We start from the raw sequence: 21525 nt of genomic DNA on the forward strand, positions 1-21525 counted from the left end.
GGATCCCTTCCCGACTGTTCAAAAATGTACGTCAGCAGCCGGGAGGCAGGACTTGGCAAAGGTGTGAAGCCACCCCCAGGAAGAGACGTGAGTGCTCTGTGGGCACGAGGGCCACCCACCAGGCATGGCCTCCAACCCAAGAGAGGCACTTGAGAAGCACTGGGACTACAGGAGAGAAAAGTGTAAGGGAGAAACTCTCAGGACCAGTGAAAACACTGAGGGCAGGAGGTGAAGGCAGCAGATTTCTGGCTGTCACAGAACCAGCTGCATGCAGAGATCCTGTCTTGCCTGCCTTTTGTGAAATGAAAACAGCGGGTTTCTAACCCTCAGGGCAGGAGGAAAGCGTGGGGCAAATGCTGCGGTTCCCGGAGCATGGCTATGGACACAGGGACACCCCCAGCTTAGCCCCTTGCACCAAAAGCTCCACAGGGACACCTGTCCTGGTTGCAGAGACAGCCTGGAGATGTAGGAGTGAGGCGGGAGGCCAAGAGGAGGCAACGCTGAGGCGCCCTGTGGACACAGCATCTGGTGCTGCCTTAACCACCCAGGGCTCAGCGGCCAGAGATGCCTTGCACCCAGGCCCCAGGGAGTTCATGCATTGGGCAGGGCTGGCAGGGGGTGGGGGCAGTGCAAGTAATGGACAGAGGGACAGGGCGGCTGCGCTGAGCCTCCTGGGCACCTGACTGGCTCACCTCGTCACATCCGGGGCAGAGGTCGGGTGGACGTGCTTCATGATGGTCTGGATCCAGTTCCTCCGGATTCCGGACGTCATGGCAGAGAGGGTAAAGGCACCTTCCTTCGTCTGCATGGAAGACAAGGCGTTAGCCATGAGTGCCCCTCGCTGACCCCGAAGGGCTCGCAGGAAGGACTCACCCCCAGGATGCCCCTCCCAGAGGAGCTGCTCTTGATGGGAGGAGCTGAGGGAAGGGGGTCTCAGCACGAGGCCCAGAGAGCAGGAACTTAGCACCATCCCCAGCACTGTCCGCAGAGGCGGCTAGGGGTCTAGCTCACTGAGTATGCCTCTCCCTCCTGCAGGACATGGGCACAGGGAATCATCGGAGCCCCCAAGTCACAGCTGGAGTGCCCTGCCAGATGCCCTGCAGCCCAATGGACTGGGGGATGGATTTCTCCTTCTAATGAATTCACTGGCTTTCAGGTCGGAACTCGGTCTTCTCTGAGTTTGGTTAACCTTGGTCACTGCCACATGCTGGATCTAGGCCCAAAGGTCAGGAGAGGAGTCCCAGCCCGGGAGCCCAGGGTGGCAGCTGGTAGGCTGCTGGGTGCCCGTCACACACCTCACGCTCTCAGGAGGGAAGAATTAGCTTTTCCCAAAGACAGGTCTGGACTTCCCTCGTGGTTTAGTCAGTAAAGAATCCACGTGCAATTCAGGAAACCTAGCAACTAAACACAGCACAGCACACAGGGACAGGCCTGGCCTTTGCCCTGCACCACTGTGGTTCAGAGTGGGGCTAGCCAGGCCAGAAGGACCAGGCGTGTGGGAGGGAGACGCCTGGCTGTGTGATGTCAGCTGGCCTCTGGGGGAAGGGCTGGAGCTTGCTGGAGCTTGCCTGACCACATGGACAATGATCCAGTTGATGGGTTATGAAGCTGCTATGAACACTCTGGACACACTTGGGCCTGGTGCCAGGCCTAAGCCTGAGCAAGCTCCCCAGGCTGGAAGCTCTGTGTATTACCAAACGTCAGCACCAACAGGGAGACTGTCCCCGAGGATGTGAAAACTTCGTGTTCAGTACAGTTCTCCACAAGGTGCTTCCTCAGGCTGATCCCAGTCTGTACCCTTTGCTAGAGTGTGTCTACAGTTCTAAGTAGAGTGTTCCCTGTGCTCTGAGTCCTCCCGGCTAGTTATATGACATGTGGGGGGTCTGGGGCACCCTTAGACTTGCAGTGGGCATCAGCCAGCTGGCATAGCCAGGGGTCTGTGCCCTCACCTCATCTGGCTACCCCTGAATAGTCCTTGAACCTCCATCTCTGATAAAGTGGCCAGTGAGAACTGCTCCATCTGTCCAGTCAAGTAATTTTTTTGAGAATGGGACAGCACCTTGCACATTGGAGTCCTTCACAAGATTGTGGGGCAGAAAAGACTCTGGTGAGTGGCTACATCGAGCAAAGAGTAGGTGCATGGGAAGCTAGTGCCCTGAGAGCTGAAGAAGCAACACCTTCGCTCTTACTCCCCATACCTCACCTCTTTCCAACCGTCCCTGTTCTACTGAAAAAAAGACCCTATTACTACAAAGGCTCTAGACAGCCTCGAGGGAGCGATGCTGGCATCTGCTTTCTGCTGAGATCAGAGTGGGGATGGGGTGGGGAGCTACAGGGCAGAGAAAAGGAGAGGATGAGATGCCCGCCCGTCAGGCCCACGGTCCTCCCCTCACGCCCAGCCTGCTGCCCAGCCCCACCCCGCTCACGTGGATCTGGAAGCCATAGTTTCTCTGCACTGGGTACTCTGTGACATTGCAGCACGTAGACAAGTCAATTTCCCCATCCAAGTCGGCTGCCTGCAGAGGAGATGAGAGATTTAGAAGGTAAAGGTCAGGGTCCCGCGAGCTTTATGGCTACTGGACAGGTGTTTTCGCAGGCACTGCCGACCACACACCATCTAGAAGCATCCGTGCCGCCCCCACCCCCATCCTGCTGGGACACCCAGGCTGGGGCTCTCAGACCTCCCTTACCCTCTTAAAAACTGAGGGCCCCAAGGAGCTTTTGCTCATGGGGGTTTTATCTATTGATATTTGCCATATTAGAAACTGAAAAAAAATGAAAAATAAAAATTTTTAGTCATTTAAGAGCACAAACCCATTTCATAAATAAAAAGTTATTATTTTAAAAAACCTGCAGGACTTCCCTGGCAGTCCAGTGGTTAAAACTTTGCCTTCCAATGCAGGGGGTGTTTGTTCAATCCTTGGTTGCAGAGCTAAGATCTTGTGGTCAAAACCAAAACATGAAACAGAAGCAATATTGTAACAAATCCAGTAAAGACTTTAAAAATGATCCACATCAAAAAAATTTTGGAAAAAAATCAGAGAGATTTTTGCACCTGCCTTTAATGCCTAACTTCTGAGGACAGCTAGATTCTCACATGGGTCTCTGAACTTAGTCTGCTGGCAGCTTTTGGCTGAAGTGTATAAGGAGGGCCTGGCCTCACACAGACTCAGGCTGGAAAAAGTCTTTTCAGACAGTTGCGGCTGTTCTTCTTTGAAAAGTGGTAGTTTCCTAAAGATGAACTGCATAGTGGAATCTTTCTGTCCTTGCTGTTATGTTAAAATCCATGGTTCTACCCTGCTCCGTGCATGGACCTCTCACCCACGCGTGACCTGGTGGCACTACGTGCCGCTCCTGGGAGAGTCCCCAGACACTGGCGTGCTCCTTGTTGCAGAGCGAACGCCATCCACTGTCATCCCTGCCTATTTCATCAGGGAATCTAGGCTCAGGGACGCTGTCAGGTGAGAGACGACGAACACAAGTTTTCCAAAGTTCCAGTTTTTCTTAAAATCTCAAATTGAATCATTGATAACAGTTCTTTCGGTCGTTTTCCTTGGAGGAAGAGACTCGGTTTATTTAATCGAGTGAGCATCTGTGCGTTGGCGTTTAAGCAGAGATGGTGGGCCGCGAGGAGGGGGGATGGCAGAGGGCAGCGTGGTCGCAGTGGGTGCTCCCCACGAGGTGGCGTCACGCCTGGACAAGCAGCACAAGGGACTTTGCCAGCTTCCGGTGGGTGCTGAAGGCTGAGCCTAGTAAATCAGCACTTTCCTGTCCTGTGAAGGCGCTTTCTGTAAGGCGGTAAACGTGTGGCAGTGAAGGACACACTGGCTATCTGCTCCCGTAGCCTGGCTGGCTAAGGCACCCACCATCAGCACAAAGGCCAGCACAAGGGAAGAGGTCAATGGCATCGCAGCCTTCCAGCACTATTTTTGTTATAAAACCCTGGACGGGCCTCCAGGGGCCCATAAAGTACACTGTGAGAACAGCCCAGCACCTGCGCGTGCCCCTGCGGCCCCTGGCACCCACGCTACTCCCCATCTGCTTGCCCACCAGCCTCTGTCGCCTGGGCGTACAGAGGCACAAGAACCACTAACGTCATTCACATTTGGGAGTGTATCTCCCAAAGGAGATTCCTGGAGTGGGAAGCAAGGGAAAAGGTACAGGAACAGAATGCCAAACGCAGAAGAGGTTTTTCTGTAGGTGAAGAAAAAGCCCTTCTGTTTGGTGTTCAACCACAGAACCAGGGCTCTCAACCAGGCTGCCAAGTTCACCTGCCACATCCCATCCTTGTCCAGAAAACAAGGGACAAGATGAATTAGTTTGGTTCTTTGCAAGACAATTCACCACAATATTTCCGTGTAGAAAGAAGAAAACTGCTCATCCTGAGTTTTAAAATGAGACATCTTTCAGTGTTTTTCACAGAACACAGACAAGAAAAGCTGCTGAAGCCCCCCCATCCCAGGTGCTGAAGCAGGGCTTGGAGAGCCTACTTCTAGCAGAAGCCAGTCCCAGAACATCAGAGTCTGCCCCAGGGCTGGACTGGGCCACCCGTCAGCACACAGCATGGACCTGAGACACTCACCTCTTCAGCCACCGAGTCCCTGTAGAACCTCAGGCTTTGATCAGCAAGGACAAACCAGTGCTTCTTCCACTAAAAAAGAAGGGGAAAAGTCAAGACTGAACTCCACACTCCTGCTCCAAGGCGCTCCACAGCCAGGGTCCTGGGGGACCTCCCTGAGCACAGGGAACGCAGACAGTAGGTGGCCCCTCTGGCTGGGGCACACACACAGGACTCTGCTCAGGCCACAGGCAGCCACATGCACACGCCTTCTCCCCTGTGATAAGGCGGTGTGGGCACTCCACCCATAGGGGTGTGGCTGCAGAGGGGAGCCAGGCCCCCCAAGCCCAAAGAGGCAGCCTGTGAGTTGTGGCCACCTGCTGCCAGCAGGGGTGACCCAATCACAACCAGCCAGACTTCCCAGTCTTCACTGTGAGGATCGACAGGGGTGCTGAGTCTACAGGCAGAGCCAAGGGGGTGGATATGGAGCAGGGAGAGGGAGAGAGGGAGAGAGAGGGAGAGAGAGGGGGAGAGAGGGGGAGAGAGGGGGAGAGAGGGAGAGAGAGAGGGAGAGAGAGAGGGAGAGAGAAGGAGGGCGGGGAGGGGCATCCGGGGGTCTCGCAGAGGGACCCGAGGCTTCTCCTGCCTCCTGGAGGCCTGATCTCCACCCCAGCAGCCACTAGTGGCTCGTTCTTTCTGCTCAAGTCCGCCAGCTCCTCCCAGACCTGTGGCTGCATCTCAGCTGCTGCCTACCACCTCACAACCAGGGAGCCTGTTCTTGGGGAACCTGGGCTCTCAGGAAACCTCTGCAGAATGTGGCCAGGCGGGAAGCTCAGGTTGAAGGGCATCCCCAGGCCTGAGGCTGATGCCCACCAGGAGCGGGGAAGCAGTCCACATGCTGGCAGCAGGCAGGCTGGTGCACCCACTGCCCACCACACCCCCACTTCTGAGGAGACGGGGTCGTGGTCACAGTCCTGGAGGTGGTAGACAAGGGCCAGCGCTCCCACACCCATGGGGACAAGGCCAGCTAGACCTTGCACCCGCTTCCCAGTGCCTGGGGCCACGGCAGTTCCAGCCACTCACCTGGCCATCCTCATACTGCTTGGTCAGCCAGCCTTTTTTGAAATTCAGCAGGTCGGGCTAAGAGAGAGGAATAAAGAACAGCTCAGAGAAAAGCAGCCTGGTGTCTGGATCTGTGCAGAAGCAGACTGATGAGGCAGGCATTTCTCTCCCAGTGAGGGGCCCTAGGAAAGGGGGCTTTTCCACGTGCCAGATGAGCACATGTGGCTCCTTGCCCTGGCAGGGGCTGCCCAAGCCACTCCCAGGGTGTGCATCTCCAAGGAGGGTAAGGTTGCGCACCGGGCACAGGTGCGGCCCCCTCGGCCCATAAGTAACACAGCAGGGCTGCCGGGAAGCAAAGAACAGTCCAGACAGAGCCATCCGGCATCTCACTGGAGGGAAGATGAGCAGTGATGGCTGAGACTGAGAGTCTCATAAAGGCCACGGGAAGACTGACAGCATCTGGTGTGAGCACGACGCAGCAGTGAGCTGCCAGGACCCTCCAGCCACTGGCCTGCCAGAATGATCCTGAGCCCCTGCTTCCCTACAAGCAGCAGAGCCAGGACAGCAGGTGCTAACAGCACCTGAGAGCACCCATAGGACTCTCGCAGCCCTGGGCCTGGCTGGTGTCTTGTGTGGGTGTGGCAAGGCCAGGTGCACAGAGATGCAGCACTGCAACGTCCAAGGACCGAAGGAGAGCTAAGAGAACACAGGCCCCGGGGCGGGACACACATCAGCCATGGGTGCCCTGGAGCCTCTGCTGCAAAGTCCAGACTCCAGGTGAGAGAGCATGTGCCCTGGCCCAGCTTGGGAGTCGCTGGGGTCCCCACGCCTGGGGGGGTTGGGACCAGCCCTGGTTCCTCAGGAGGCCGAGGACGAAGGCATGAAGGACCCATGTGAGCCGCTGTCTTCACTCCTGGGGCTCTAATCTGCCTTTCAGGGCTCCCTGAGGGGGCGGTGGTCCCGCCAGACCTGCCTGATCACTCCCTACCTCCACTCAACGGCCACAGCTCTCATGCCCTGGAACGAAGGCCAGCCCCCTCCGTGATGACCCCATGAACAAGAGACGTGCCCAGTGGGAAGGGGGCTCCTGCCTCCAAGACGTTACAGAGACAAACACTCAAAACGAGAAGAACAGAGCTTCGTGCTGTGGCCCCAGCCCCCAGAGCCAAAATTCTGCGGTCCTGGCGGCCTCCTCTGCCGGAGATCTCAGAGCTCAGGATGCCCATGTAGCCCAGAGAAGGGGCAGAAACACAGCATCTGCTTCTCACACAGACACGACGGCCCGTGCACAGGGGGCAGTCAGCACGGACACCAGCAGACAGAGCCCCGTGACAAGCAGCAGGGGCGACGTCTCCAGGCCTCAGAGCACAGGCGCCCGGGCTCACCGTCAGGGAGGACTCCGTGGACCTCCTGTCCAGTGACTTGGCTCTTCGGTGTGGAGACAGGGGGGAGGCCGAGGCGTCTGGGAGAGGAGCTTCGCTGGGGAGGTCCTGTGGCAGAGAGCAGTCCCGTCAGCACCAGCCAGTCCCTCATCCGCTAGAGCCGCAGGAGGGTGGGCTTCAGGGCCGTGTTGCGGGCAAGGAGTGGGGCTTTGCTGTCTGGTGCCTCGGCACCTCTGCCCCCGCGGACAGGACCTGCGTGCAGATGGGACCCATGCCCAGACTCCTGGTCCTGAGCCTCCAACTGCCTGCCGGGGCTTGAGCCACTCTGGTGGACAGGGCAGCCTTTTCTTGCAGACGTACCAGCCACTCGGCTCTCCGGGTCCCCATTCTCTCTGGGCCTCGTGGGTTCACAGAGGGAAGAAGCTGGGCTCTGTGCAGCGAGCAGGAGAGCCCAGAGAGAACGGGAGGAAGACAGAGGGTGGACTTAGCGGAGCCTCAAGTAGGGGCCCTGGAGAGGAGTTTCAGAAGCAGAATCCACCTTGGAGATTCAGCAGACAGAAACGAGGGCTCTGGCCATGGCCAGAAAAGACAAGAAGGAAGGAGACCAGACGGCCTCAGAGAGGAAGAGAGTGGCTCTAGTTAGGACCTGGGACCCAAGGCGCATGAGAGCAGCTCTGAGCAGAGATGGATGGACTTCCAAGAGGAAAATGCGGAAGATGGGCCTCACCCTCAAGAAGTTCACTCAGGGAAGAAGGTGAGAGACGCAAGAAACGACCAGGAAACAAGAGCAGGAAGCTGGGCAGAAGTGGACCCACATGTGAATGGGCTGTATGGGGGGCCATATGCCACCCGTCCCCACCGCCTGCACCGCCCCAGTATTGCCCAGAGCCCGGACGCTCACCCGCTTCCTAGGGAACGCCCTCTTCTCGCTGCGGCCTTGTCGAGTGTCACTTGAGGCTGAGGGCCCGGTGGACAAGTTGGTCTCCATGTGCTCTGCCTTCTCTGTGTCCAGGGCCTCAAACTTCTCTATTACCTGGGACCTCCTGCAAGAGAGGGCACGAGGCCACTGAGTGGGGAGACAGGGTTCCCTGGAGCCTAAAGGGACGTGGTCCGGAGTCTGAGGGGCTCCTGCAGCCAGCACCCCAAGCCAGCTCACCCCAGCTCCTGGGCCACCCTCGCGTGGGTGCTAGCCGCATACACCCCTGGTTCGGCCAGCTCGCCTGATGCCCCCACTTCCTCTCCCACCTCCACACGGGGCAGCTCTTGGACATGGCCCTGCTCTCTGCCTCCCAGCCCCGCACTGCAGACGCCGCACAGGCTGTCGGGCTGACACAGTCGGCTCTCACACGCCAGCGGCCCCCTCCTGAGCCACAGACTAGTGGAAGGCAGCCAGCACCTCAGGCGCCCTGGCCTCACCACGTGCCTCAGCAGACCGGATGCAGCCCCCACCCCAGGGCGTCCAAAATTTAGCAAGAAAAAGACCCATGAATTAACATTGTTTCTGCAACAGTAAAAAGAATCAAAACCCAAATTAAAAACAAAGCAAGTTGATTTCGTGTGAAAGGGCGGGCGGCATCATCAGGCCATCTACGGCTGGAGACGGAGCTGAGATGGGAGCGAAGCAGGCGGAGGAGGGGCGAGTAACGTCACAGCGACACAGCAGGAGGAGTGGAGAGGGGCAAGACCTGGAAGAAAACAAGGCTGGAGAATGAATAAACAGAAAGAACTGCTGGTAAAAATCAAATATGGTAAATCAAAATCATCCCAAGAATTAAAGCAAAAACCCAAGGCAATTACTGAGGAGGGAGACTATCTTGTCCCCGCGTCATGAGCATCCGCCTGGTGGATGCACCCTCATGAGCTGCCCACGTGTGCCCAGGCCAGAGCCCTGTTCCCCTTGAGATATCTCACAGGGAGGGCTGTCCTTGCATCGGACTAGCAGCAGAGTCGAGGGCAGCAAGTGAAGGGCCACTGGGCCCAGTAGCCTGAAGCCTAACTTCACGAGGAAGGGGAGGGGAACCCGGAGGCCAGCTCGTCCTTGGGAGGGGACCAGCGGAAGGGGCTCTCAGGGTCCTTCCTCAGGAAGGCAGACTCCCAGGGACCAGCTCCCTGTGGAGCCATCTCTGCTCCCGTGGAGTCTCCTGCAGGCCAGCAGCAGCTGCAGCGGGGGAGCGAGCGAGCGAGCGAGCGCAGGAAGCCAGGCGGCGTGGGAGCGCCTGGGAACCACGGGGAGTTCTTGCCAGTGCTCGGGCTGGCTGCAGACCCGAGGTGGCCTGTCCCAAGTGTCCTGCTAGGTTTAGAGGACAGACCCGCTCACATGTAGAACGAGAGCTCTTCCAACCGACCTCAGGACCAGAAAGCCCCACGATGGCCTCGAGGTGTAGGGGCCAGTGAGTCAGGCCAGTTGCATGCTGCGGGCCGGGCCAGCCACGAGAGGTCAGAAGAGGGAGGGAAGTGCCACCTGCCAGGGATCTGGGGGAGTCCACCTCAGGCGTCTGTAAAGTGGGGCCTTTTCAGCTCAGGTCCCTATAGTCCTACAGCTGGGACAGCAAAGGCATCCCAGTGAGCCTGGTCCAGACTCCCAGCCAAGCGGCAGGTAGGACCTTGGCAGCTAGGCCTGGTTTCAGTCACCAGTGGTTCAACCAGCCACCCCCTCCACACTTGCTCGGCACAGCTCACCATTTGAGAAACACTGGGGAGGCTCTGTGGCCAGTCCAAAGACCACTCCAGGGCCAGGACTGGTCAGGACACCCACCCTAAGGCCTCTCAGCCAGGCTTCTGGCAGCCGCCCCCTGGGTATGGTGGCTGGTGTCCTGCCCATCTGGGGCTCTGTTCTGCACCACAAGACAGGGATCCAGTCCAGCACCAGGAGCGGCTCAGGATCAGAGAGCAGGCCTTGGACAGGACAGCAGCCAGTCAGAGGACACAAGGGCAGTGAGAAGTAATGTGGCAGGGTTAGGATGCAGAGGAGAGGGCCCCAGGGGAGCCGCACCAGGCAAAGCCCCTCCCCATGGTTGCAGAGCAGGCGAAGCAAAGCCCCAGAGGTGCCATCTGTCCCAGCCATAGCCGGGAGGGAACTCCAAGCCAAGCAGGTGTGCTGAATGTTAATTCTTTGGTCCCCGCCAAACCAAGGTGTGGCTGCCTGCTTGGGGGCCTCCAGGACGCGGTGAGAAGCCCCCTTGCCCAGGCCACTGCCTCCTACATCTAGCAAGTCCCTTCACTTACACCTAGTACACTAAGGACAACCTCGGCCCTGCCCCAGCTCTGCCGTCCCAGGCTGTTCCCGTGAGGAGGAGCCCTGCTCCTGCATCCCGATTCTGCCCTGAGTATGGAGTGCTCACACGCCTCAAAGGGTTACTAGTAAACCAGGTGGAGAGGCTGTTTGGAGGGTGTGTCCCCTACCCCTCCAGGACTGAGGCACCTCCTGTTTGCTTCTCTCTTTAAGTGTGTTTTCCTAGTGCTGGAGGAGATGCTTGGAGGGCAGGTGGGTGGAAGGAGCAGGGGAGCAAAGTAACCGGAGCTCTGCAAAGGGTCATCCAATGTGCCCACTCGCTCCAATTCTGAGCTGGGTCTGGGGGTGGGGCCGAGGACACTGCACTAACAGTGGGTCTGAATCTCCTCAGAAAGCAGCTTCTTTGGAAATGAATGAAAACCTCGATTTTCTCTTCCCAGAGCATGTTACAGGCTCTGGAATCATTTTGGGAGGTTTGAACCCCTGCATGACCCACCGCATGCGAGGGTGCGAGCCCTGCTACTGGACAGAGGCTCTGTTTACATGTGGGGCTGGAAGCTTCTACTGGAAGGGGCACTGGGGCACTCTGGTCCAGGCCTGGACTTGGGAGGCTTCAGAGATGGAACCATGCTCTTTCCCTCGTTCTCCGCAAGTGCAGGGCCCTCCCCGCCTCAGACCACAGCTCCACCTGGCCTTGGCCCATCTCCAAATCCGTGACAGAATGTCACAAAATGTACGAGTTTGTGAGTGCACATGTGGGTACCTGTATGAGAGAGCATGTTGAGTGTGCACAGTAGGGGCTGCAGGAATGGGCAGAATGTGTGCAAGCCCCTGGCGCTCCAGTCCCCCCGGCCCTTACCTCCTCTCGTTGCCAAACAGACGGGCCACCTCTTCCCTGCCAGGGCTCCGGGCCCGAGTCCTGCGCTCCAGTCGCCTTCTCTCCACCTGGAAGGCTTCTCGGTGGCTGATCCTGATGGCCTTAGGGACGTCGGCCAGGGTGGCATACTGCCTGCTGGCTTTAAAGGCATAGGCACGCCCCGGTCTCTCTGCTCCCCGCCCCCCAGCACTGCCGGAGTCCACATGGGCAGGGGGATGGCTGGCCACATCCAAGGAGTTGAAGGAGCTGCTGCAGACGGTTCGGGCAGGGAGCTGAGGACCTGGGGGAGGAAGGGGATGGCCAGGCTTGTGGGAGGGTGGGCCGGAGTCGCTGTACCTGTTGGTGGGGGCGCCCGGGCTGGGCGGGGAGAGCGGTGGGGGCAGCTGTTGCTCCTCGGCCTTCACGTCCTGCTTGGTTTTCTCCAGGGAGAAGTAGCCGCTCTCCACCCGGACTTTGCGGCCACAGTCCACGCGGTCACCACTTGTGGTGCTCTCCTCTGGAAGACGAGGGACAAGAGACGTGCTCGGCCTGCTGCCACCTCTGGTTCTACAAGCTTTGGAGAAGGCACGCAGGTCCAAGGCCACCCTAGGGCAGAGCCCTTTCCCAGGAAAGGAATGGGGCATCCTTACCTGCCTCTCCGTAATGGGTACCTCTATGCCAGATGGCCAGGGGTCCCTAAGCTCTAGTCTGGAGGCTCAGCTGGGACAACAGGATCCCCAAGAAGGGACATCCCACCAACAACCACTTCCCATTGAACACCAAGGAGAACCCAGGGAACGTGGTTAACACTCCAAGCTGCACTGCAGGGGGTGCGGTTCAATTCCCTGGTTGGGGAACTGAGATCCCCAGTACCACACAGCCAAGCTGGAAACCAAGTACATCATGACACAGAGTACATCATGAGAGGCCGTGCAGCCTCTCAGTGCATTGTTAAGGGGTAGGGAGGCACACCCGGGAGGAGCAGAGGAAGAGCAAGTCCTGGATGTGGTGGGCACCCACAGCTGGGGAGTACCGAGCGGCCTTTTGCCCAGAGCCTGAACAAGCTGCATCTTGCCTGAGTGGGCACAGTCTCAGCTGTCCATGTGTTTTTAGTGGAAACAGGGAAGCTGGCCTTCATGCAGAGCCCTCTAGGCCTGGACAACAGAGACCAAGTGCTGCCCCACTCTGCTCAGACAACTACAAGTCCTGGAAGGAGACATGCGGTCATGCCAGCTGTTCCTGCCAGATGTTCCCCTGCTTCAGCCAGCACCTGGGCAGGGTGCATCAGTGGGAGAAGGACTCGACAACCCTTGATGCCACTCACAGGACACAGTGGGCTTCAGATAACCAGGCCTTGAACACAAAGCGGCCACGGGGAGCAGAGGCTCCTCTGGACACAGAGCTCACTACAGAGCATCCAGATTCTCCTGACACCAGGCTGGGGCACGGGAGCGACTGAAGGCTGGTAGGCCAGCAGACACACAAGGGCACCTGAGCCCCAGCACCAGCTCGCTCTGTCAGGAGGCCAGAACTAGTGCTGGGAGGTGGGGCACCAAGACAGGCAGGCACTGTGGCCACCCTGGCTACCACTTACCATCTCTGCCCTCAAGCCCTGGCTCCCTCAGGGTGCTGGCCGCAGGAGGCTGGCCCTGGCTGGGACTCTGAGCTGGACTCGGGCTGCTCCCATCTGGCTGGTCCTTGGCCCTCATTTCTTCCTGCCAAAGTGTGGACTTGGTGGTGGGGACTTTCTCAGCACTGGGGATGCTGCTGCTGCTGCTGGTGACAGCCATCTTGGCCGGCCCTGGCTCCTGCAGGGGAGAGTGGTGTCCATGCAAGCCTGGGAACACCCTGCCCGAGCCAGCGCACGGGTCTGGGCTGCCCGAGTACCTGGCTACCAAGGTCAGCTGCAGTGTCAGAGGCCCAGATGCCAGAAAGCAAGGTTCAGCACAGAGATGTCCCGGCTGGGCTGGAAGCCTTCTTTCTTCTGCAGCCCCAGCCAGCACCCAAAGCCTCTAGGCATGCAGAATGGGAGCCTGGAGCCCAGGTGGGAGCCCAAGCTGGAGCTGGTGCTGCCCCAAGGGACAGCATTTGTGTACGAGGTACTTAGCCAGAGCATACAGAGAACTGTAACCCCACACTGTAAGCCTATGGCACCTGCTCATGCCCCGGGCCCAAGCTCCTGCCCAGCCAGGCACTGGGGTGCCTGCTCCTGACCTGCCACCAGCAGGATGGCTCTGGGCACCCCTCAAAGTGAGGCACATCTTGGCGGTCCTTCCCAAAAACAGACTGCCTGCTGGGCTCTGACTAGCACCACACCTTCCAGTCCTCACCAGCCACCCCAAAAGCTCCTACAAGGGGAGCTCACCTCGGCTGAGAGGAGGTGGCAACCCACGTTCGCATGGCCAGTAAGAGGCAGAGTGGGGCTCTAAGCATTTGGCACCCCCAGGGGCCCCTGGGAGAGGAGGCGGGCCCAGGACGGGGGCTGCCTGTTGGGTGGGCACCTGCGTCCACAGTGAGACAGCCAGCACTTTGCCTAGTCCAGAGCTTCCTCAGTTCCACAAGGGGCTTGGGCCTCCTGGGACAGATGAAGCTGGGATGGCTCTCCCGCAGGCCTGGGAACGCCCACTACCCCTTCTGTCACAGCCATCAGTAGCCCTGCCTCCCTGGCTGGAGGCTCCTGAGTGACTTGAGCCACCCAGAAGAGGTGGCTGGAAGAACGTGGCTTCTGACGGTTCCCCAAGGCTCCAACAGAACCAGCTCCAACGACCCGAGGACACCAGCCCTGAGGCCCTGAGCCTGTGGTCAGCGGCGCCCTGGCTCCACACCCAACAGCCATGCTGCCCTGAGCAGAGGTCTCTCTGGGTGGCCTGCTGTGCCCCCACAATAACCTGGGGCCCACACTCTACTGAGGCCAGGCATGGCTCTGCAGGGCTCAGAGTGGAGCCGTGTGGGCGTTACCTGGAGACCATGCTTGACGAGTCCGTCCCCTCTGTGGAGGGGGGCTGGACCAAGGGACACAGAGGCTGCCAACATGGGCTGTGGAGGAAGGGCAGCGCTGTGCCCGGGAGAGTAGGGTCCTGGCACATGCACACTTTCCTGATGCTGGGGTGAACCCAGCATGGGGCAGGGTGCTGGTGAGGCTCTCCAAGAGGAAATTCCAGGCCTGAGATATGAGGGTCAGTGACAGGGCTTCCTAGCACCAGGCAGTTCCAGGCCTGCCTCCTGGGCCCCTGACTGTCCTAAGACTCAGCCCAGAGGAAAAGGGCCCTGGAGGCGCCAAGGTCCATGGTGAGTCTCCCGTGGTAGCCATGCTGTCTCCTGCCTGTGTGCCCAGCCTCACTGAGTCAGCAGGGGCAGAGGGGCAGGGCAGGGGCTGGTTTCTGGGTAGTCACTTCTCTCCTCCAGAGCACATGGGTGGAAAGCAGACTTGGCAGGGGCGGGGCCAGGGCACATGGCAACACGCCCATTCCCCACAATGTCAGCACCGTGCTGGGGGGTGTTGCCACTCACACCAACAGAGTCCTGGTGCCTGTGTAAGGTGGGGGAAAGGCCCAGGGCCCCAGGGTGCTCCTCTCTGTGTGGCCAGGACTGCTGTAGGCCCAGGGCTGTCAGTAGCATAAAGAAGTCAGCTGAGAGCAAAGAGAAAATGGGACAGGAAGGGAGGCCCAGTCAAAGGGCTTCTGCAGCCTCCACATGCTAAGCAGGCCCCTTGTGAGCAAGTTTCCCACAGAAAGCCACCTTTTCTACCCCTGGGGCATGGGAGCTGAGCAGAGGGCCAGTAAGAAGGAGGGTTCTGACCCAGAGTGGGCATGGCAGCAGGTCCCAACGGGTAAACAAGATGCCTGAGAAGAGGTGGCAGCTCAGAGCAAACGTGTGGGCCTGTAGTGGGTCGGACCAGGGCCTGACAGGAGCCTCAATCACAGCAAGAGGCCTGCTGTTTTATACATCCCTGAAAAAGACCAAGAAGCAGGGGCCAAGAGCCCAAGCGGGTGAGCAGACGGAGGAGCCAGCCTCCCACAGCTCCACCCAAGGATGTGTGCCCCTAGCCTGCACACTGGGCTGGGTGAACACACAGCCCCTGGCCTTACCCAAGTCCCAGCTCTGGGGTCTAGGGAGATGGAGTGGGGAACCCCTGGTCACACCCTGAGTGGATGACCACTCCTCTCTAGGCATCTGGGTACCAGGACGCCCTTCCTCAAATAGCCAGAGCAGGAAGAGGCTCTTGGGAACCCATGCCTCTTAGGCTCCAGCTCTACAGGTCTGGGCCAGCCTGTCTCCCCACTGCCCTGGGCTCTGCTGCAACCCAGCCCCCGGTCGAGGGGGTGTGTGCTCTCCCCCACAGCCCCATTCTTGACCTCCCTCTGGCCTGAGGGGTACCTGCACACTCCATGGCCCCAACTCCCAGATGCCTGAACACCCTCCTTGAAGCAGGACCCTGGGCCCCCTGCCTGCCTGAGTTCCTGGAGGGCAGGGTACAGCAAAGGGACACCCCCAGCCCTGTTAGTCTGACCCAAAACTCTGGGGCAATAAGAAAAAGGCTAGATTTGGGTCTTGGGTTCTTCTCTCTATAGGGGCCCCTAAGGCACACAGTCAGTTGGCCCACTGTGCCCACTGTTCCATACCCATGAATTCCACCAGCTGAGGAGCGTGCAGTCCTGCGGGATTTACTATTGAAAACAATCCACACAAAGTGGACTCCCAGAGTGCAAACCTGTGTAGCTCCAGGGTCATTGTACTGAGCACCCAGGAGGGGCCTGGCGCTTTTGCCACTGCTCATAGTAAGCTGAGAACTCGATTTCAACAGGCCCGTTTCACAAATCAGCCCGCTGAGGCCCTGAGCCCTCCTGGTGCCCTGAGCCCCTGCAGACCAGCCAGGGGAGGGAAGCCCTGGACCCGGGGGACTGCCCCAGCCACCTCCCACTCTGGCCTCGTGGGAGCTGGTAGGAGCACAGAATCAAGGCTGTGCCAGTGCTTTCCATTGATGGTTACCCTGAGAGCCCCTCACGGCCAGGCACTGCAGGACCACTCCTCCTGGCCCCCTGCCCAGCCTGCTGTCTGTAGAACTGTCTGTGCGGAAGGTGGAGCTGAACTGAGCCTCTCCTCCCAGCATGCTCTTGGCTCCCAGCAATTGGCGGGATGGTCAGGGGAGGGATGGGCACTGTGCAATGACGCTTCTTGGGGCAGCCCCACAGCAGGCCAACCTCTCCAAGTGGGGGTCTTGCCCTGGGGCCTACAGAGGAGCATGCAGAAGGCAGCCCACAGACTCGGAGAAGGCAGGTGAAGACCCCTGAGCTGAGGGCTGCCTCAGCCCTAGCATCACCCCTTCCTTCCCTTGCCCCCAATTCTAGGCTGGGTCCTGAATCCCCCAATCTCCCAGGGTGCTTTTTCTTTGCCCCAGCTCCACTGAGGGGATGCCTCACCTGTGGTGTGGGGGGCTCCACCTTCCGCTTCTTCTTCTGGTTCTGCTTATTGGTCCTGGGATAGACTGTGAGCATCTCCAGCCACCTGGAAGAGAGGAGGGTATGGCACCAGTCAGACCAGAGCTGCCACTCCAGGGCAGGAAGTGCCAGCTGCACAGCTGGAACACGGACAGGCTGACCACTGGCCTGGTAAGGGCTTGGCACTGTTTTTGTTACCAGCCTTCCTCTGGGGCTGACACTCCACTCTAAAATTGCCCTCCTGGAGTGCGGCTGGCCAGCACAGACACGCTGCGACTGGGAAGCCCCGAGGACCACTGGGGCAAGAACCTAGGAGTCGTTGCCAAACTTTCCGACAGTGGTCACTTCTGGGCACTGTGCAGCTGACCTCCCACACTCTGGAGAGGCTCACCTCTGGGCCCCAACTGCACAATGAGGGCGCCCTTGGGGGCACCTCGGAAACACCTTTGGGGAAGGCCTAGCGGAACTTCCCAGGGACCAACACCAAGGCCCACACACTGGAAGGTTCACTCTGGACCAGCAGCAGGGAAAGCAGGCAGGAGCATGGACTTAGATCTGGCTCTGCTTCCCTCAAACCAAGACCCAGGCAGCTCCTAGCCCTCGGGGCTCTGGCCTCTCATCTCTGGAACCAGGGGGGTACTGCTTGCCTCTCTGGAGCTCCGTGGGAGCTGGGAAGGTCGGAGCGAGGGGAAGGAGAAGGTGTGGTGGGAGGAGGAGGTGTGGTGGGGTGGAAGGGTGGTGCTCTCTCCACAGGGGACAGTACTGCAGGGGATGCTGGGCCAACTCTGCCCAGACACAAGGGTCTGCGTGGGCTTGCGGCCAGCCTGTGACAAGAGCCTGGCAGCAACGGCTGAACTGCTGAGGGAGGCAGGGTCTGCAGCGCCAGCATACTGGTTGAGGCCGCAGCGAAGACCAGCACCCAAGCGCAGGGCAGGAAGAAGGGCTTGTCTTTAGTTCTCAGAGGTGCTCCTTTAATGTGTTTGTGTGTGGGATGCCACTGGGGTGGCTATGCTGCCAGCAGCTGGGAGAGGGGTTGCATGTGGAGTGCACCCCTCCAGCAGTGGAGCTGAGGCCCAGTCAGATGAGAGCAGGGTTTCTTGGCCTGAGAGTGCACGAGCGAGTGCACTGCATGAAGAGATCTGAGCACAGGCTCTGCTCCCAGAGCCCCGAAGCCAAGAGGAGACGACGGCTCACTCTGCACAAGAGCAGACGAGCAGGCTCCAAGGGCTCACCCATTTACCCTGAGGAGTTCGAGTGCTTGTGGGTTAACAGACTTGCTTTCTAGCTTGCCAAAGGGAACACATTTCCTTTGCAAAGTTCACACCAAGGACCCCGCCTGCAGAGGGCCCCTCTCCAGGCTCTACCTGGGAGGGGAAAAGAGACTGCTTGTGAAGTCACGTCATCCTCCAGGGCCTGGGAACAGGGCTGCGGCAGGCATGTGCAAAGCAGTCAGGGAGCCCTGAACCCATGAACACTGGCCCTGTCGCTCTCGACTAGTAATGCTACCGAGCTGGGTAAACCTGTGCGCCCCACACGACAGGGCCTTGAGGGGAAAGGAGAGAAGACCTGCACCATGGCCACACAGTTGACTGGAGAGAGCCCCTGAAGCCCCTGCCAAGCACCAGAGGGAGGTCCCGTCAGAGGCCAGGCTGTGTAGGGCTGACCTGGGCCCCAGCTCCCATACTCCTAGTGCCCTGGGACCTCGGACACCCCTCCTGTCCTACGTCACCCAGACCCCTCCCAACTCAGGTGTGTGCTTCTGTGTGTGATGCCTAAATCTCCTTGAGGAGTCTGGTTGGGCAGTGGAACCTCAGCCAAGGGTGCCTGCCAGACAGGCCATGGCAGCAGGTGGGAACCAGGACCCACGAGTGCTCTGCTGCCACTCGTGCCTGGGGAGATCAGGTTCCCTTCATCTCTGGCCGTCCGTCTCCAGCTGCAGAACCACTGACACTGGAGGAGGGAATGGCAAACCACGTCAGCATTCTTGCCATGAGAACCGCATGAACTGTATGAAAAGGCAAAGAGACATGACAACGAAAGATGAACTCCCCAGGTCGGTAGGTGCCCAATATGCTACTGGAGAAGAGGAGAGAAAGTTCCAGAAGGAATGAAAAGGCTACGCCAAAGCAGAAACAGCCCTCAGTTGTGGTTGTGACTGGTGGTGAAAGTAAACTCCGATGCTGTAAAGAACAATACTGCATAGGAACCTGGAATGTTAGGTCCATCAAGGTACATTGGAAGTGGTCAAACAGGAAATGGCAAGAGTGAACACTGACACCTTAGGAATCAGGGAACTAAAATAGACAGCAATGGGCAGATTTAGCTCAGATGATCTACTACTGTGGCCAAGAATCCCTTAGAAGAAAAGGACTAGCACTCAGAGGCAACAAGAGAGTCTGAAATGCAATATGCTGGTGCAATCTCAAAAATGACAGAATGATCTCAATTCATTCCCAAAGCAAACCATTCGATATCATACTAATCCAAGTATATGCCCCAACCAGTAATGCTGAAGAAGCTGATGCTGAATGGTTATATGAAGACCCAGAAGATCTTCTAGAACTAACACCAAAAAAGATGTCCTTTTCATCATAGGGGACTGGAATGCAAAAGTATGAAATCAAGAGACACCTGGAATAAAAGCTAAGTTTGACCTTGGAGTACAAAATGAAGCAGGGAAAAGGCTAACAGAGTTTTGCCAAGAGAACGCACTGGTCATAGCAAACATCCTCTTCCAGTAACACACAAGACGACTCTATGTATGGACATGACCAGATGGTCAATACCAAAATCAGACTGATTATATTCTTTGCAGACAAAGATGGAAAAGCTCTATACAATCAGCAAAAGCAAGACCGGGAGCTGACTGTGGCTCAGATCATGAACTCCCTATTGCAAAATTTAGACTTAAATTGAACAAAGTAGGGAAAACCACTACACCATTCAGGTATAAATCAAATCCCTTACGATTATACAGTGTAAGTGACAAATAGATTCAGGGATTAGATTTGATAGAGTGTCTGAAGAACTAAGGACAGAGGTTCGTAACACTGTAGTGATCAAAATCATTTCCAAGAAAAAGAAATGCAAAAAGGCAAACTGATTCTCTGAGGAGGGCTTAAAAATAGCTGAGAAAAGAAGAGAAGTGAAAGGCAAAGAAGAAAAGGAAAAATATACCTATCTGAATGCAGAGTTCCAAAGAATAACAAGGAGAGAGAAGAAAGCCTTCCTAAGTGAACAATGCAAACAAATACAGGAAAACAACAGAATAGGAAAGACTAGAGACCTCTTCAAAAAAATCAGAGATACCAAGGGAACATTTCATGCAAAGATAAGCACAATAAAGGACAAAAATGGAACAAACCTAACAGAAACAGAAGATATTAAGAAGAGGTGGCAAGAATACACAGAAAAGTGAAAGTGTTAGTCGCTTGGTCACGTCCAACTCTTTTTGACTCCACGAATTGTAGCCCACCAGGCTCCACTGTCCATGGAATTCTCCAGGCAAGAATACTGGAGTGGGTTGCTGTTCCCTCCTCCAGGAGATCTTCCGGACCCAGGGATTGAACCCACATCTCTTATGTCTCCTGCATTGGCAAGCATGTTCTTTACCACTGGCACCACCTGAGAAGCTGAGAATACACAGAAGAACTACTACAAAAAAGACCTTAATGACCCAGACAACCACAGTGGTGTGATCACTCACCTAGAGCCAGACATCTTGGAGTGCGAAGTCAAGTGGACCTTAGGAAGCATCACTATGAACAAGGCTAGTGGAGGTGATAGAATTCTAGCTGAACTATTTCAAATCCTAAAAGATGATGCAGTGAAAGTGCTGTACTCAATGTGCCAACAAATTTGGAAAACTCAGCAGTGGCCACAGGACTGGAAAAGGTCAGTTTTCATTCCAATCCCAAAGAAGGGCAATGCCGAAAAATGTTCAAACTACTGCACAACCGCATTCATTTCACATGCTAGCAAGGTCATGCTCAAAATCCTTCAAGCTAGGCTTCAACAGTACGTGAACCGAAAAATTCCAGATGTACAAGCTGGATTTAGAAAAGGCAGAGGAACCAGAGATCAAATTGCCAACATCTGTTGGATCACCAAAAAAGCAAGAGAATACCAGGAAAACATCTACTTCTGCTTTACTGACTTCACTAAAGCCTTTGACTGTGTGGATCACAACAAACTGGAATATTCTTAATGAGATGAGAATACCAGACCACCTGACCTGCCTCCTGAGAAACCTGTATGCAGGACAAGAAGCAACAGCTCGAACTGGACATGGAACAACAGACCTGTTCCAAATCAGGAAAGGAGTACATCAAGGCTGTATACTGTCACCCTGCTTATTTAACTTATATGCAGAGTACATCATGTGAAATGCCATACTAGATGAAGCATAAGCTGGAATCAAGACTGCCGGGAGAAACATCAACAACCTCAGATATGCAGGTGACACCACCCTTATGGCAGAAAGTGAAGAGGAACTAAAGAGCCTCTTGACGAAGGTGAAAGAGTGAAAAAGCTGGCTTAAAATAACATTCAAAACACGAAGATCAGGGCATCCTGTCCCATCACTTCATGGCAAATAGACAGGGGAACAATGGAAACAGTGACAGACTTTATTTTCTTTGGCTCCAAAATCCCTGCGGACAATGACTGCAGCCATGAAATTAAAAGATGCTTGCTCCTTAGAAGAAAAGCTATGACCAACCTAGACAGCATATTAAAAATCAGAGACATTACTCTGCTGACAAAGGTCCATATAGTCAGAGCTATGGTTTTTCCAGTAGTCATGTATGGATGTGAGAGTTGGACCATAAAGAAGGCTGAGCGCTGAAGAATTAATACTTTCAAACTTTGGTGTTGGAGAAGACTCTTGAGAGTCCTTTGGACTGCAAGGAGATCAAACCAGTCCACCCTAAAGGAAATCAGTCCTGAATATTCATTGTAAGGACTGATGCTGAAGCTGAAAACTCCAATACTTTGGT

At 56.7% G+C, this 21525-nt stretch overlaps 1 protein-coding gene across 13 annotated transcripts in view; it reads right to left on the reverse strand.

Annotated features, from left to right (window-relative positions):
- MPRIP (myosin phosphatase Rho interacting protein) overlaps positions 1-21525 on the reverse strand; it is a 92889-nt gene that overhangs the window by 23475 nt on the left and 47889 nt on the right. For 5 of the 13 annotated variants that reach the window (XR_009491540.1, XR_009491539.1, XM_059878118.1 and 2 more), the window contains exons 5-13: positions 16511-16595; positions 12685-12898; positions 11094-11664; positions 7904-8045; positions 7006-7110; positions 5642-5698; positions 4583-4651; positions 2427-2516; positions 693-802 (exon numbers count right to left, since the gene is read on the reverse strand). Coding sequence is in view for 11 of the 13 variants with exons in the window: in XM_059878118.1 (XP_059734101.1) it covers positions 693-802; positions 2427-2516; positions 4583-4651; positions 5642-5698; positions 7006-7110; positions 7904-8045; positions 11094-11664; positions 12685-12898; positions 16511-16595 (1443 nt within the window). In the remaining 2 variants the exon portion in view is untranslated. The remainder of the gene's footprint in view (positions 1-692; positions 803-2426; positions 2517-4582; positions 4652-5641; positions 5699-7005; positions 7111-7903; positions 8046-11093; positions 11665-12684; positions 12899-16510; positions 16596-21525) is intronic. The other 8 variants (XM_024980263.1, XM_024980258.1, NM_001105627.2 and 5 more) reach the window with 6 other exon arrangements.

The sequence above is a fragment of the Bos taurus genome, chromosome 19, assembly GCF_002263795.3.
Source record: "Bos taurus isolate L1 Dominette 01449 registration number 42190680 breed Hereford chromosome 19, ARS-UCD2.0, whole genome shotgun sequence".
Lineage (NCBI taxonomy): Eukaryota > Metazoa > Chordata > Mammalia > Artiodactyla > Bovidae > Bos > Bos taurus.